Source organism: Artibeus jamaicensis, unplaced genomic scaffold, assembly GCF_021234435.1.
Source record: "Artibeus jamaicensis isolate MK-2021 breed Jamaican fruit bat unplaced genomic scaffold, CSHL_Jam_final contig_797, whole genome shotgun sequence".
NCBI classification, from domain to species: Eukaryota; Metazoa; Chordata; class Mammalia; order Chiroptera; family Phyllostomidae; genus Artibeus; species Artibeus jamaicensis.
Window position 1 is genome coordinate 29,082,153 of NW_026521977.1, and position 16,756 is coordinate 29,098,908.

At 53.7% G+C, this 16,756-nt stretch overlaps 2 protein-coding genes across 3 annotated transcripts in view; both read right to left on the bottom strand.

Moving 5' to 3' along the window:
- Positions 1–1,398: 1,398 nt before the first annotated feature.
- RAPSN (receptor associated protein of the synapse) lies at positions 1,399–14,712 on the bottom strand. Of its 2 annotated transcripts, XM_053672950.1 has the most exons (9): positions 14,642–14,712; positions 11,077–13,644; positions 10,234–10,572; positions 5,104–5,262; positions 4,472–4,570; positions 4,275–4,397; positions 3,741–3,794; positions 2,123–2,322; positions 1,399–1,698 (listed from the first exon to the last, which is right to left on the bottom strand). In XM_053672950.1, exons 2-9 carry the CDS (start codon positions 11,836–11,838, stop codon positions 1,626–1,628), a joined length of 1,809 nt encoding a protein of 602 aa, XP_053528925.1. In that variant the 5' UTR covers positions 11,839–13,644; positions 14,642–14,712; the 3' UTR covers positions 1,399–1,625. The 2 variants fall into 2 exon arrangements, with proteins under 2 accessions (XP_053528925.1, XP_037022159.2); XM_037166264.2 differs by lacking the exon at positions 14,642–14,712 and having other exon boundaries at positions 11,077–13,710.
- Positions 14,713–14,754: 42 nt separating this feature from the next.
- Positions 14,755–16,756, bottom strand: part of CELF1 (CUGBP Elav-like family member 1) — a 78,169-nt gene continuing 76,167 nt past the window's right edge. Inside the window, exon 15 of the mRNA XM_037166226.2 lies at positions 14,755–14,840. The gene's annotated coding sequence lies outside the window, so the exon portion shown is untranslated. The remainder of the gene's footprint in view (positions 14,841–16,756) is intronic.

Here is a 16,756-nt window from a genome sequence, read left to right on the forward strand (position 1 = left end):
CCCCTCTATGTAAGCAATTTCTCATGGCCACTTCCTTCCATGCCCAGATTTCTGTCCACGCTCTCTTGGTTCGGATGCCCCACACGCACAGACCCTGTTCATCCTACTCAAGCTCTGACACCTCACACCTGACCTCCCTTAACTTGGCTGTGTCCTTACCTGGCTTAGGCCCTAAAGACCCACACCAGGCTGCCCCTCTGTACCCAGCTTGGTGCTCTGCGCTGGGCGGCACCCCACCCGCCACCACCGAGTGGATGCCCTGGTCCCTTTGAATAGGCACCGGTCCCCACGTGAGGCCTTTCTCCTCCAGAGCGCCCTCACCTCCCTGCTCTGGCTCCATCATAGCACACCAGGCTGGCCTGTGTGCAGATGCCCTTCTCAGGCTCCACTCCTGACCACCATCTGCGTGGAGTCCTCCTCACCTTGCTTGGCGCCAATACCCAGCACCAGGCCTTGCCCTCTGAGCTCCTTTCTCACCCTGCGTGGGCTCTGACACCCCAGAGTGAGGCACCATATGTGCGGCCACTCTCCTTTCCCCAGGCAGGCCCTGCCCACACGGGAGCTTCCCCTGGGCTCTGACTGCTGGGGCCCCAATGCCTCACACCAAGCCACCCTCCCCAAGGATGCCTGTCTTGCTCGTCCCACCTCATGGTGTTAGGGCAGAAGAGAAGGGAAGGGATGAAGATGAGGTAGAGGAACACTGCTTGATTCTTCGTTGTCTCAAACCACTCATCACTGTTGTGATAGCCCACTTGTTTTTGCCATTACTTCTGCAATAACAAAACACCAGAGAATGGGTGGGCTTAAACAACAGAATTTATTTCCTCACGATTCTGCTGGTTGGAAAGCCCAAGATCCAGGTGCTAACAAATCAGGTTTCCAGTGAAGGCTCTCTTCCTGGCTCGCAGATAGCTGCCGTCTTCCTGTGTCCCCACACAGCCTTTTCTTCGTGCAGCATGGAGGGACAGCGAAAGCTCTCTGGAGTCTCCTCCTCTTCTATAAGGGTATTCATCTAATGGATTAGGGCCCCACCCTTATGGCCTCATTGAACCTTAATTTCCACCTTAAAGGCCTTATCTTTTCATGCGGTCTCGGCGGGGCAGGGTCAGGGCTTCAACACAAGGACTTTGGAGGACACACTCAAACCATAACATCTTTCTAACTGACTGTGTATGTTGCTCAGTTATTATGTTTCTGTTGGTCACATCCTCCTCCCCACAGGGATCGTTGTCTCTGGCTCACTGGCATCCCAAGAACGTGGAAGCGCAGCTGGAGGCACTCACACAAGTGCGCAGAGGGACGCGTGTGTCTGAGGAGGCTCAGGTGGGGAGCCTCGCTCCACCGCCCCCCACCCTCTTGGACCTCGGGCAGGGAAAGTCAGGATCGCCAAGACCAGGTACAAATTGTTTATTTTTCTATAAAGAGCAAAAGAGGTGGGAGGAGCGCAAGGCCTTGAGGAGCAGCAGTGGGCAGGCCCCGGGCCCTGGCGGAGGCCCGAGGAGGCCCTGGTGGCTTTCCCGGGAGTAAGGGGGCGTCCTAGACGTGGCCAGTCGGGGGGGGGGGGCAGTGCGATGGTGGAGCAGGAGCAGGGCAGCTGAGGCAGGAGCCCACGGCTGCTGACAGAGTCACACAAAGCCAGGCTTCATGGATGAGCGGCGACAGTTGGGGCAGCTCCGTGTCCCGTTGTTCTGCAGGCACCTTGGGAGGCAAAGGGCTCCGTCCACTCCCTGAGCCTGTCCTTCCATCGTGGGCCAGGGCCTCTCCCTCCTACCCTTCCCTCTGCGGGGGCATGGGAGGTGCCGAGGGAAGATGGCCCCAGGCCCCTGCCTGCAACACTGCTTGCCCACTGCACTGGCCCAGAAAGGGGTGCACTTCCAGGTGTCTGAACGCCGACTTTTCAGGGGCCTCTCTGAATTCTCTTTGGGGAGAAGGACCTTAAGAAAGGCCACCTCACAGGGCCACTGAAAGGATTCAGTGAGTCAAAATACGGGAAGTTTTGAGGAACACTTGGGACGCAGAAAGCACTCCGCAAGTGTCTGCTGTTTAGTATTACTATTGTGATTAGGCCCCAGAGCACCCGAAGAGGCCCACACGCCCCTGCCCCGGCCACAGGAGCCCTCACCGGAGGTGGAAGATGTGGGAGCAGGGCAGGGCCTGCAGCCGGTTGTTCCTCTCGCCGATGGACTCCCCGCACAGGCCGCAGTAGAGCTCAGTCTCCTCCACACACTCGTGGAAGCGCACCACGTGGGCACGCAGCTCCCGCTGCAGCCCCTTGCTGCGGTAGATGCTCTCACTCAGACAGTGCAGCTTCAGCTGGCTCAGCTGGGCCGGCAGGGGCAGGAGACGGGCAGAGGGGACGAGACCAAGTCAGTGCTGGTGGGCGGCCGTCCCGCCTCCCTCCCCGAGGGGTCACCAGGCAGTCAGGTCATACGGGGTCCAGTCTTGGGCATATTCCTGCCCGGCTGATGGACCTAAGGAAAATGCCCTGCCCTCTCTGGGCCTTGCTGTCCTCTCATGCAGAAAGAGGGGGTGCTGAGGTCAGTGGTCTTCACCCCTAGTGCCAGCTGGGGATCCCATGTTTTTGAAGGGTTTTATTGACCAAAGCTGCTGTGTTGACTCCATAACTGTTTTCCTGGTTCCATTAGTTAACTGTAACAACAGCTTGCTAGCATTTAATGGCGGCTAGTGTGGCTCAGTGGATTGAATGTCAGCCTGTGAACCAACAGGTCGCTGGTTCAAGTCCTACTCAGGGCACATGCCTGTGTGGCCAGGTCCCCAGTAGGGGGTGTGCAAGAGGCAGCCACACACTGATGTTTCTCTCCTTCCCTTCCCCTCTAAGAATAAATAAAATTTTAAAAACAAAAACAGCTTATTAGCATCTCTGATCAACCCTGGACATTGGGTAGACCCGAGTGGCTATAACCAAGCCAAAGGCACATTTATTTGGCATTTCAGTTGGACTATTACCCGATCCCAGAGAAATGCACATCTTCTAGAAGACTTTGAGAAACACTGAGCCTATTTCCAATACTTAAAGGATTGGATACAATTATTAAATTTGGAGAGGCCATACATCTTTGGAGTTAAGACAGACCAGTTACCAGGCAGCGGGCCCTCGAGAACCCCTCTGATCCTCACTTTTCTTGTCTGGGAAATGGGCTTGCTCCACCCGTCGTGCGGGGAAGCAGTGAGGCCTGGGAGGGATGCCTACAGGACACCTGTGGTGCCGTCTCTCAGTGAATGGAGGTCACTGTTAGAAGTTTCAATGACCACCAAGAAGGTCCTGAGGTCCTCACTGGTGCAGCTCAGTTGGTTGGGTATTGGCCCTCAAAGCCAAAGGTCGCTGGTTCGATTCCAGGTCAGGGCACATACCTGAGTTGCAGGCTCAGTCCCAGGTCAGGGTGCGTACGAGAGACAACCAATCGATATTTCTCTTACACTGATGTTTCTCTCCCACTGTTTCTCCCTCCCCTCCCCTCCCTCTAAAAATAAATAAATAAAATCTTTAAAAAACGAAAAAGAAGAAGACCTAGGACTTCCGATATCCTCTGAGCTGCGGAATTCTTGCCCAGCCCTCGAAGCGTTCTGGAGGGGGACAGCTGAGGCGGGGGATGGCTGGGCAACTCGTGGAGATCAGGAAGCGCTCGGGGCAGGAGCGGACTCGAGGGGCCCTTTCCACCCACCCAAGGTCCCACCTTGGGCTCTTGACTCCAGACCCGGGAGACGGAAGCAGGTCTGACCTTGTTCCCCACCTCCTCGGCCAGGTCCTGGGCTCTCTCAGTGACATCCAGAGCCTGGAAGGCGAGCACAGGCCAAGGCTGTGGACAGAGCTGCCTGACAGAGGCCTTGGCCTGTGGGAAAGGAAGCAGGGCAGGCACTGGGGGGGGTGACATGGGCGGGCGGCCGTCCCGGGCGCAAAGACAGTGGGAAGAGACTGGGCTGCTGTGGCAAGAGCTGTGTGGGCAAGTTACCGCCTGCCTCGGTTTACCCAGATACAGAAGGGGAAAATATGTCTGTCTTGCAGGTGCTGTGAAATCCTGGGAAGCAGTTAAAGCATCCTGAGTTCAAACCCCAGCTCTGGCCCTTCACTAGCCGTGTGACAGGGCAACGCCAGGGCCTCCTCTGAGCCTGGAAGCTGACTCAGGACGCTGGGACTGCGGTGGGGCTCACACCAGACAAAGTGTCTGGAAGAGCCCTGCCCAGCACCAGACACACAGATTGTTGGCTGGGAGCACTGGGAGCGCTGGGGGACACAGGACTGGACCCAATCTCACCTTGTCCAGCGCCTTCCTGGCCACCCAGCACTTGGCCACACCCAGCAGCACCTGCACCTGGCCCAGGCGGTTTCCGATCTCGGTCATGATGCTCATGGCGGAGTCGTACCTGGGGAAGGCTGTCTGCACAGCCGGTGGGGGTGGGGTCAGGCTGGGCCAGGCCCACAGCCCCGACCCCCGCTTCCCGGTGACCCCACCTCCAGGTCCCCACGGCTCCGGTGGATGTCAGCAAAGCAGAGCAGGCAGAGAGCCTGTAGTGGCCGGTCACCATGCTGCAGCGCAATCTTCATAGACTCCTGTGATAGAGGCCTGTCACCCAGGTGTGCCCGCCTGCCCCCAACCCTGGGGCGCCCTCGCCCAGGGGGCTCCTCTGACCGGCAGCCCAGGGATCACCGACGTCCTCAGAGCCCAATACACCAGTCCCGGTTCTCAGGCCCCACACACCAAACCAGAGGGGTCTCAGCGAAGTGCAAACATGCTCAGAGAGCAGAAATGACTCCATCGGGGCCGCCTGGCTAGTAAGGGGCGAAGCTAGGATGTGAACCCAGGTCAGCGGAACTTCAGAGACTGGTTTGCTTCCTACTTAAAGTGTCCCACAGAGGATGGGGGGGGGGGGCAGAGAGAAGCCCACGCCCCTGAGAATGAGCTGGAAAGGAGTGAGGTTTGGAGGTTTGGGGGCGGGGGAAACATGCATCGTTCAGGGTCTCAGCTATAGAAAGGTTGGACAAGGGCCAAGACTTGGGGCTGATCTGGAAGGAGGAGGCCCACCTGCTCTGGGCCCCAGACTCTGGCTCACACCACCACCCGCCCCCCTGCCCTGCTGCCCCACCTCACAACAGTCCATGGCACTGCCCAGGTGACCCAGTAGGCGATATGCCACAGCCATGTGGTACTGGCTCATGGCCCGGTACTTGAGGCTCCAGCCTTTGCCATAGTCATTGACGAGCTCTGCGGCCTTGCAGGGGAAGAACAGGGCTTTCTCGTAGTCCTGCAGGGACACAGGGAGGGGGCAGGGTGGGAGGGGGCACGCTGAGTCTGAGGAGCTGCCGAGGTTGAGGGCTGCAGGCCCTGGCTTCTCTGGCAGTCAGGGGGCCCTAGACCCCACTGGCTATTGACTCATTCTTTCTGGAGTCCCGGGAAAGAGTGATCCAGGCAGAGGGAACAGCCGGTGCAAAGGCTCCACGAATTCAGGGATTTTCACCTGGTTTGCCGATGTTGGAGAACAACCCACTGCTCAGTTCCTGGCACTTAGTAGATACGCAATAAATATTGCTGAATGAATGAATGAATGAATGAATGAATAGGCAAGAATATACAACTGGCTTCCCTTCTCACACAGTCCCAGTTGGGCCTGTCAGCTTCCCAGACACACGGAAGGGTGGGGGTCACGGGAGACCAGAGCCCCAGCCCCACCCCTCTCGCTCGCAGTTGCCTCCAGTAGCTGCAGCAGCTGCTCCCCGAAGGCTCCGTGACTGATTGCCCCGCTCGGACTCACTGAGGCAGTGGAACCAGTCTCTCACCCTTTCTTTGCAAACCTCCGAAAGGCCTTTCTACCTGCGCCCCCTGAGCTGACGACCTCACCTCACGCTCCACTGGGAAAACAGAAGGAAAGCAGAGAGAAGCTCTGTTAAGCAGCTTATCCATCAGATCCACCCTGTGGACTCCTCTGCTTCCCTCCTGCTCCTGAGGAGGAGGGCTCCCCACCCCTGTCCCGTGTGAGTCCTTCCTGGGGCTCTAGGACAAATCCTATCAGCGCGTCTCAGCTCATTTAAGACAGGAAAACAAAACTCAAAATCCAACAATCTTCTTCGACCTCACGTCTCCTTTGGCTACAACTGCTTCAGATCCTTCACATAAAAGCCTCTTTGCTCTTTCACTGCGTATCCAACCAGCACCTCGGAGTTAATACGACCAAAAGAGAATTCTCAATAACCCCAACAGAAACCCGCTCCTTACCAATTTGGTTATGCGCTTTTAAACTTGAAGCCATATAAATATTCTATAGTTTTTAAAAAATAAATTTAGCTCTGGCTGGTGTGGCTCAGTGGATTCCGCACCGGCCTGCAAATCGGAAAGGTCACCGGTTCTATTCCCAGTCAGGGCACATGCCTGAGTTGCCAGTCAGGTCCCCAGTGGGGGGCGCATGAGAGGCAACCACACATTGATGTTTCTCTCCCTTTCTTTCCCTCTCCCTTCCCCTCTCGAAAATATAAAGTAAGTAAAATATTTAAAAACAAATAAATACATTTAATTTTAAAAAGCTTTAAATCACTCTAATTGTATATTATTATATTGTAATTATGATAATGATAAATACATATTATAATAGAATTGTTATAATATATCATTACATATAATGCAATGCAATATACTATATTTCATCATAATATAGTATATTGCATTATATTAATACTATATTAGCTATAACCACATGGAAAAAAACTTGAGATTTCCTTCCCTTTCCTTCCTTCTCCTCCCACCCCCACTTCTTTCTTCACAGGCACATGTCCCCTAAACTCTGAAGTAGTGGGCAGCTGGCAGCTGGTCCCAGGAGAATCCCCTGCACCTGTCCCCAAAGCCCCCCTTCTCTGACTTCCCAGCGAGCTCAGGTAGCCATGAGCTCTCCTGTTACTTCTTCTATACTAAGCCCTTCCTTGTTTCACTGTCCACAGCTTCGATAAATGTCTCCTCATAGTCAAACAAAACAAAACAAAACAAAAAACAAAAGTTATTTCAAGTAAACTCAGTACATATACTTGGATAGCACCTCCATGGTGGGATGTATTAATCCAAAACACAGCAAAGGAATCTTAGACTTCCTTCAGTCACTTTTTTAGTAATATTGGTATTATCTTTTGAAACTTTTTAATGTGTTTTGTAGGATAAAATATTTAATTGCACTGTTAGAAACCAAGATTTTCAGTCTAAGAGAAAAGAGAATCAAGTTTAAAATAAGTTAAATCCTGAAACTTAGATGTGAATTGGAAACATCACCATGTAACATCCTGGCAACTGAAAAGATTCAGAGGCAACGACAACCCAGCAACAAGGAGCGTGCTGAGAGGCCACAGTTTGCCTTTAAATGCCGTTTCCCACTAAAAAGAACCCGAGGACATGGCCGATTCCAGGTCTAAGGCAAGGAAGATAGAAAATGAGCCCAGGACACTGTATTGTGCCAGAAAGCAGAGCCCTATCTGAGACCAAGTGGCTCTTGTCAAAGGGCCCTGGAACCAGACCGGAGGGAATCCCACTCACTGAAGCTAGAGAACATGAACAGCAAAAAGAACAATGACTGCATTGACTGAAGGATACTGACTCTACAGAAAATCCATGATTTCACAGTAATGCTCCAGAAAGAGGAAGCAAGTCAGATAAGTGTGACCCTCAACTTATTCTGAAATCGGTGACTAAGGAAAAGGAGGAAGTATTTAACGGTATCTCGGCCCTTCCTTTAGAGACTGTATTTCAAAGTAACCAACTAGCCCTGATAGACCAGGACAAGTTCTTCCGTATAGAAAAGTCCCAGCTAATAACTGTAGCAGGAAGGAGAGAACTTGGAAATGGCCATTTTATCAGAGTTCAAGTGAATGAATCAATCCAGGCAGGAAACATCATCAGTGGACGCTAAAACCATTATGGTAAATGTCACTGTAGAACAGAACGTTCCCGGGGTGCCAGTGTCACCCGACAAGTTCACCTGCTGGTCAAGAAAGGCGAAACCAAACCTTACAACGGAGGATCAGGTAGTTAGTTACTCCCTCAACACCCAACATGATGTGGCATGAAGAACACGGCCCTGTTCGTGCAGCATCCTTACCAAGAGTGTGTCACCTCGATCTAACCAAGTCATCATGCATGCATGCATGTATGTATGTATTTTTATTGATTTGTGAGAGAGATGGAGACAGAGAGAAACATCGACCCGTTGCTCCACCCATCCATGCACTCACTGGTTGGTCCCTGCATGTGTCCTGACTGGGAATGGAACTCATGACCCTGGTGTATTAGGGCGACGCTCCAACCCACTGAACATCCCAGCCAGGGCCTAAACAAGTCATTATTTAAATTCCAGGTGATAGGGAGGAAAAGAGATAAAGGAATAATTACTACAGGACTCCTTGAGGAAGCAATGAGACAATACGGTGGAACATTCTACAAGGCTGGTAATCTGACTTCTTCAATAAATGATGGAGAATAAAAGGGGAGGGTAGGAATTTTCTACCAAAAGAGACTTAAGAGACATAAGGTACAACTCCTGCTTGTGTTCCAGATCAGGGAGCCAAGGGTAAAGGCATGTTTTCAGGATAAGAACAGAAATTTAAGATAAAGAAAGAGGTTCATTATGGTATGTATAATAATAGAATTGCGATTATGTAAGAAAGTGTCCTTATATATAAGAAATATAAACCCTGGCTGGTGTGGCTCAGTAGATTGAGCACCAGCCTGCGAACCAAAGGGTTGCTGGTTCAATTCCTAGTCAGGGCACATGCCTGAGTTGCAGGCCAGTTCCCAGCAGGGGACACATGAGAGGCAACCATACATTGATATTTCTCTCCCTCTTCCCTTCCTTTCCCCTCTAAAGATAAATAAATAAAATCTTTTTTAAAAAAGGTATATAATGTCTAACCAGTGTGCTGTATACCTGAAACTAATATCGAATGTCAACTGCAATTAAAAAATTTTTTAATGAAAATTAAAAAATGCATACACCAAATATGGCAAAATATTAATAACTGTTCATTCTAAAAGGATATGTAGAGATCTATACACTACTCTCTGGACCTTCCTGTATGGTTCATTTTCTTCACAATAAAAAAAGGGTTTGAAAACGTCCCCATTTCTCTCCGACCCTCCTGTAGCCAGTGAATGGCTTCCCTGTCAGTCTAGTTGCTGAAAACAGAACCCTCAGAGTCATCCTGGGAGACTCTCCCTTCCTCACAACCCAGCTCCGCTTCCGAACCGTCTATGTGCTCATTTGCCCCCAGGTTTACCAGGCGTCTCCTATGTGCCAGGTATTAACACCTGCCAGGGCCAAGCGCAGCCTGGGTGCCTAGAGAAAGAACAAAGGCTCAGGACCAGGAGCCTGTGGTCACTGACCCCATCAGCTAGTTCACAATCTGCCTTCTCCCCTCCCACCTCCCCCAACCGCCCCCCCCCTACCCTGCGACCTCCACCTCCAACCCCCTCTCACCGTCTGCTGCAGCTGTGCTGGCCTCCGTCCTCCCGGGAACATGGCCGGTGTGCTCCACCAGGGCAGAGCTTTGCCTTAGCTGTTCCCTCTTTCCCATGTTTTCTCCGGATTTCTACATGGCTCACCCTCTCATCTTCAAGTCACCTACATCACCTCTAGGAGGCCTTCCGACATCCAGTTGTTTGACGCTGCAGTGCCCCCTCTCAGCCCCTGCCCTGCTTCCCCTCCCCTGAAGAAGCACTTTCTGGCAGGCTACATAATCGACTTACTCACTGTGTTTATCCTTATCCCCCAACTAGGGAGCAAGCTTCCTGAGGCCCGGGACTTTGCTGTGGTTTTCAGCGCAGCACCCCAGGCCAAAAGTGCCTGGGAAATGGCAAATGCTCAATAGTTATTTGATGAGTGAACCCTTACAAACATGCTGTACAGTGGGTCCTGCTCTCCGTCGTCATACAGATGCACCTACCAAGGTTCAGAGAGGGGAGGTGCCGAGGCCAGGGTCACACGGCAGGCACGCGGCAGAGCAGGTGCGTGGCCGGCCCTCAGACAGGAGCCTCCCATTCCCCCAGAGAGTCAGACAGACAGGTCCAGGTTTGAATTCTGGCTCTGTCATTCCTAACCCAGTCTTTACCTCCCTGGGTAAGCGTTTTCCCTCTCGGATTCTCAGACTCTCATCCGCCTTGTCCCCACCTAAACAGGACTGAATGAACGAGGTAATGCAAGGGAAGCCCGCACCCACCATCGCCCTCCCCTGGGGCCCGCACGCACCTTGACCTGGGCGTAGAAGCTGCCCAGGCTGCAGCAGACGCGGCACTCAAGCATGGCATCATCGTTGTTGTGGGCATAGCGCAGGGCCTTCTCGAAGCTCTCCAGGGCCTTCTGGAAGAGGCTGAGGCCCAGGAAGGCGTTGCCCATGCTCAGGCTGACCTGGCCTCCGAGCTGGGCGCCTGCCCTGGTGCCAGGCAGGCCGAGGCAGGTCTTGCAGTAGGAGATGGTCTTGTGAAACTCACACAGCTTCTCGTTGCTGCGCGCCAGGTTCAGGTAGCTCTCCAGGAGGAAGTTGGCATCCTCCAGCTCCCGAGCGGTGTCGATCTGCACCACGGCAAACTGTCCGCAGGGGTGGTGGGCATGCGGCTGTCAGCCTGAGCCTCGGACTGGAGCCTCCATCCCCGAAAGCCTCATACCCTGAAGCTTAGACCCCAGCTTTCCACATCCAGCCTCAGGTGCACTCTCTGCTCCGGGCCATTGAGTGGAAGCTTCAGCCCGGGAGCCTCCCCCTCCCAAGCTCAGACCCAGAGCTTTCACCTTTCTTCCCCCAGCCTCAAACCTGGAGCCGGTGCCCCCCAGACTCAGACCCGGGGCCCCAAACAGGAAGTCTGGAACCTAGACTCCTGGACTTGAGACCCCCTGAACCCTGAAGTTCAAGGCCACAAGCCTGAATTCCATACCAAGATTCAGCATCAAAAACCCAGGGCATCAGGCGTGGATTCAGAGCCTCGGTCCCTGGCTGCTAGCTTGTGGGCCTATGAGCCTGAGGACTCAGGAGAGAGGCCGGGAAACCCTGGAGAAACCCCGCTTTGCCCCACCCTCCTACACCGGCAGCACTCCCACCTTCAGCATCTCCTTGTAGCGGCCCATCTCCGAATGGGCAGTGACCAGGCAGCCGAGCACTCGGAAGCGCCCCACGAGGTCCGAGCTCTTCTCCAGCACCTTCATCCACACCTGCAGCGCCTTCTCTGTCTGGTTAGACTGGTACAGCTGGAGCCCCTTCTCGATCTGCTGCTTCGTCTGGTCCTGTCCCATCCTCCCAGAGCCCCACACGGACAGACCCTGGTGGCTCGCTGCCTCTAGACTCTCATGGCGGGGGACCCACAGTGCCAGCTGTCCACTGAGCCCAGGGAAGGAAAGCAGCACCAGTTGAGTAGGGCCCGATGGAGGGCCACCCTGGGAACAAAGCTGGTCCGGCCCCTGTCTGCAGCTGTCCCTGCCAGTTGGGGCCACGTGGCCACTAAAGAATGTCAGCCACAAGGTCACGAGGGTTTCTGCCGCACTCCGCCCCAAGCTGGGAGGTGGCTTCCCAGGGACACTGGCGCTCTGCCCCCGGGCAACCCCTTGGATGTCTCTTTGGCACTCATGACACTGTCCCTGACCCCCCTGGCAGGGCCGGCTGTCCCGCAGCCTTGCCAAAGAGCCGCCTCCAGGGGTGGGTTGAGAGCTGGGGGGAGCAGGGCTGAGCCTGGGCACCCAGGCGGCGAGAGGCAGGGGCCCGGCCCTGAGCCCTGCCTCTCCCCAATCACAGCCTCCCCGCCAGACCCACCTGCCCCCAGACTTTGTCCCTGTGGTTTCCCAGGCACCAAGGCCACTTACCCACATGCACTTGCCCACACCGTTCCCACCACCCTGACTCACGGTGTGACCCACGCCGAGTCACGGACCTTGCTGGGCGTCAGTGTCCTCATCTGTACAATGAGGACAACAGACTGATACGCTCCAACTCGTAGGGCTGTTACAAAGCAGCGCAGTCGTGGGTCACAGCACAGGCCCCGGAGCCAGGCTGCCAGGGTCCGAGTTCTGACTCTGCCGTTTATTGGCTGTGTGGGCAGCGTGGCTTTAAAATGGTACCGATCTCACCAGATTGTTTGAAGAGCCAAGTGACACACTGCTTGACCAGGACTTAGAACAGTGCCTGGCACACGGGAGACGCCCTGTGTATCGATAACCAAGAGGTCACCCTGAGCTGCGTCTGTTACACGGCTAAGTGCCCGCCAGGGAAGGAAGTTGGCCCTCGGAGGTTTAAAAAGTGTCCTGCCCTGGCCAGTGTGGCTCAGTCGGTTGGAGCATCATCTGTAAACCGAAAGGTCATGGGTTCAAGTCCCAGTCAGGGCACATGCCTGGGCTGCGGGTTCGATTCCAGTCGGAACGCATTCCAGAGGCAACCGATCGATGTTGCTTTCTTGTGTAGATGTTTCTGTCCCTGTCCCTCCCCCTGCTCTTTCTCTAAAACCAGTAAATCAATAAGCATGTCCTCAAGTGAAGACTGATGAATAAACAAGTAAATAAACAAACTGTCCCCATTCCGATCCCAGTCAGAAGGGTCTGCAGTGTTGGCTCTCATGCTGGACATTGTGGAGAAGGGCAAAGTCTTCCGTGGGGGGCAGACATGCGGGGGGCTGCTGGGGTTTGGGAGGCCCCCGGTAACGGGACCCCTGCCAGCCTGCCAGCTGGTTGCACCCCATGTTCTCCTCCCTCTGCAAACCAGGCTCCTCTTACCAGGGCAAAGCGCACCCCTTCAGAGTACGGCAGCGGTTTTCACCATTGATTATCACTCATTCGAGAACATTTTCATCGCCCCAAACAGAGGCTCCGTGTTCACCAGCAGTCACTCCCCAGTCCTCCTGTGTCAAGGGCTGGACTGTGTGCCCCCTTAACCTCCCTTCTCACGCTGAAGTCCTGGCCCCAGCACTTCAGAACGTGACCGATTCGGAAACACCGTCTTTAAAGAGGCAAAGTGAGGCCAGTAGAGTGGGCCCTAGTCCAGTGTGACCAGTGTCGTGAGAAGCGATTAGGACACAGACACAGAGGGGAGCCCGTGTGCAGACACGGGGGAAGGAGGCCGTCTACCAGCCAAGGAGAAGGAGAGGCCTCAGAGGGGGACCAGCCCTCTCAACACTGCTCTCTGCCTTCCGGCCTCCAGAGCTGAGAGAAGACACACTTGCATTGTCTAAGTCCCCTGGTCTGTGGTACTTTGTTCGGCAGCCTGGGTGGATTAATAGACCCCACGACCACACTCTTTCTGTGGATTTGTCTATTCTGGACATTTCATATAAATGAGGTCACAGTAAGCCCAGGGATCCGTGCCCCATGGTCATGGCTCAGCAGAGGCAGAGAGGATGTAGGCATAGGCCTATGGACTGGACAAGGCCACTGGGACCCTCCAGGGGGACGTGCACTTGAACCTGGACCACAGTACGTTGGGACCACAGGAAGAGGGAGTCTCTGCCCAGGAGAGTTGCCCGGGATCTTCCTCTCATCTGGAAGGTGGGTCCTGGGTTGAAGTGAACCGCCAGAGGACGAGGCAGTGGGCCCACAGGAAAGGGCTGAAGAGCCAGCAGGTTCTGTCCGGCTCAGTAAGACAGGCCCGAGTTCGGCCCGAGTTCGGTCCGAGTTGACCACGAGTCCCTGGCAGGAAGAAAAGGAGGTGAGCCGCCAGCAGCCGCGCCCCAAAGGAGTCAGGGAACCCAGCCCTCGGGGCACTTGGGAACTTTAAAGATTCCAAAACTTGAAGAACACGTGATGGGAGAAAGGCTTCCACTGCCCCAGAGTCACCAGCTTTTTGCTGACTGCTGTGCACACTTAGGTCAAGGTCATGCTGCTTTAGGGCAAGCACTGCGGTCTCCCTTTATGCTGCCAGCGCCTGCACAGCCCTTGGCAAAGTGAGAGAAGAGGAGAAGAGTGGCAACGTTTCCTGAGCTAAGCACTGCCTCCGGTTTACAGATAAGGAAACTGAGGCACAAGCAGAAAGGTGAACTGCCGGAGACCACACTGCTACTTAGAGACAGAGCGGGGACTGGTCCCCACGGAGTGTGACTTGGGGTCCCATTCTCAACCATGATGCTGACCCAGACGCCGGGTCTGAGTAGGCTGCAGTCACGTATGCATAGGTGGCTCAGGGGACGGGGGACGGTCAGGGCTTGCTCACCAATGCCCAGCAGTAAAGGTAGACAAAAGGAAGTCAGGAGGGTGAGCCACAAAACAAAATGGTCTTTTCTTTTCAAAGGGGCCACTTCATTTCCCAGGGCACGGGGACAGCAGGGCCTTCGGTGACTGCGGTGTCAGGTACCAGCTACCATGCCTCACATTTTAGGTCCCTGTTTTATAATCACAAACAGAAAGTGAAGTCTGGGCCTGATCAGGAGCCACAATCCATACGCGAGGCCAGAAGAGTTCTGACTTGGCTGGCTACATGTGCCATCTGGGAGATTTCACAGAAAAACACGCATTTCTTGCTACTCTTGGAGGCTGAAGCCCAAGCAAGCGGGGCTTGTGATCCTCTGTCAACCAGTCAAGTGCTCAGCGACAAAGAATGTCTCTCTTTCGACTACAGCCCCCGCTGGTCCCTATTCTTGCTTCAAGGTTCAAGCCAAGTGTCACCTGTCACCTTAGATTGGTTTTTCACCTGCTGGTGTCACCCGCCTGGCCCCTGCAGACACCTGCATTTGCAGCCTCTGCTCCCGAGGCATGACAGACAAGTGTGACTGGAGGGCACAGTCCTGGGTCCCCTCTGCCATGATTGGCGGGATCCTCCGGAAGCCTGTTCCTCTTGACAAATTTGTTTTCCTGGTTGTAAATGGGGTAGCGCCTGTCTGGTCAGGTTTCTGTGAAAACCAAACGAGATAAAATAAGAACTTGCTTTGAAAACAAGACATTAGCCCTGGCTGGTGTGGCTCAGTGGATTGAGTGCTGGCCTATGAACCAAAGCATTGCTGGTTCAATTCCCAGTCAGGGCGCAGGCCTGGGTTATCAGTCATGTGTTGGGAACCACCCTGCCTGGTTTCAGGAGCTGAAAAGCCACCATGGCTAAGGCTGAGTGAACAACCTTCGGACCATAAGTCACTAAGGAGACAAAGCTTATCTCCCTGCCAGGAGCGCCACTTCTGCTCCTTTTTTCATAACTGGCCTCCAATACTTGGTCAGTTAGCCGATGACAGGTAAGATCCCCAAGGGGGGGGAACGACCTAAGCCAGGCATGATCACATGGAGGCCCCAGGGAAGGACTTGGGGGGCTGTGCAGAAAGGGGGTGATGGAACCTTGCTCCTCGGCTTTGATGAAGCCTAACTCCCCTGAGTCCGAGAGAGAAGTCTCCTAAAATTCCTTGGCTATCTTGCCTCCTCTGCCTGACTTAAGCCTGAAACAACACAGAGGGTGGTGCAGCCCTGTGCTGGAAAGGGCGGGCTCCCCAGGCGATCAGGCCTGAGAAAGGATAGGTAAAATCCCGGGAAGCCTGCTTTGCTAAGAATGCTCTTAGTTAAATGATAAAGGTCCGAGCAGGAAATGAGTTTGTTTCCCAAAGTTTTGTAACCTTTTAGCTGATAGACCTGACTCAGAAGAAGCCCTAATAGTTCTTTGTATGCTATCTACTGTTTGATCCTTACTGTTTGACAATGATTAATGAGCTGTACCTGTATTCCTGCGCAAATTAAACCCAATAAAAGCCTGTCTAGGCAAGCGTCCAGGCACTCTCCCCTTGAGAGGGTGGCCGAGTTGCTCTGAGGCTCTCCCCACTTGAAGGAGTAGCTGTGCTGCCCCTTTTCCTCCCCAGGACTTGGTGGTCTGTGTGAATTTGTCTCATATGTCAACCATGACACCGTGGGCACTGTGCGCCGGTGTCCCCATCAGTCATGTCCCCAGTAGGGGGTGTGTAAAAGGCAACCACACATTGATGTTTCTCTTCCTCTCCCTCCCTTCCCCTCTTTCTAAAAGTTAAGTAAAATCTTTAAATTAAAAAAAGATACTGAACTAATATCCCTCTGATGAAGCTCCTGAATCTTCCTTGAATTAGCTCTTAGAATTTATACCAGTGATAAAACTAGATATAACCGGTGTCTAATAGGAGAGCAGCTGAGAAGGCAGGAAATACTATGTAGCCGATAAAGATTCAAGTTGTCGATAACTGGTGTTTGTGCCCAGGACGGAAGGGCGCCCTGACATAGTAACTGAAAAAACGCAAGCTGCAGAACATTCTGTACGTTACGGCATGATCTCGTTTTTATTAACAAAAATTACGTATGTACATATTTTTGTATATAGAAGAGTTCTGGAAGCCTACCTACGCCATCTGTTTAAGTTATCAATGGGCTGTGGGAGATGGGGAAACGCTCATTTTTAACTTACACTTATTTAGGGTCGTTAGCAATGTGGATGAAGGCTTGCCAGGGTGGCACTGTGCCGAGTGCTTGGCTTGGGACACTCTCCCCTCCTCCCAGCCCTGTGAGGTGGGTGTTTTCATTGCTATCGGGTAGGCTGGGAGTCTGAGGCTGAGAATCCTGTTGCTTCCTCAAGGTCACACAGTTGATGTGGTAACATTAACAGGCTCTTAAACTGCCCTGGTTGGTGTGGCTCAGTGGGTTGAGTGCCGGCCTGTGAACTGAAAGGTGGCTGGTTTGATTCCTGGTCTGGACACGTGACTGGATTGTGGGCCCCGTGTCCGGTTGGGGGAACAGGGGCATGGAAGAGGCAACCCGTCAATGTTTCTCTCTCTCCCTCCCTTCCCCTCTCTAAAAAAAAAATCTT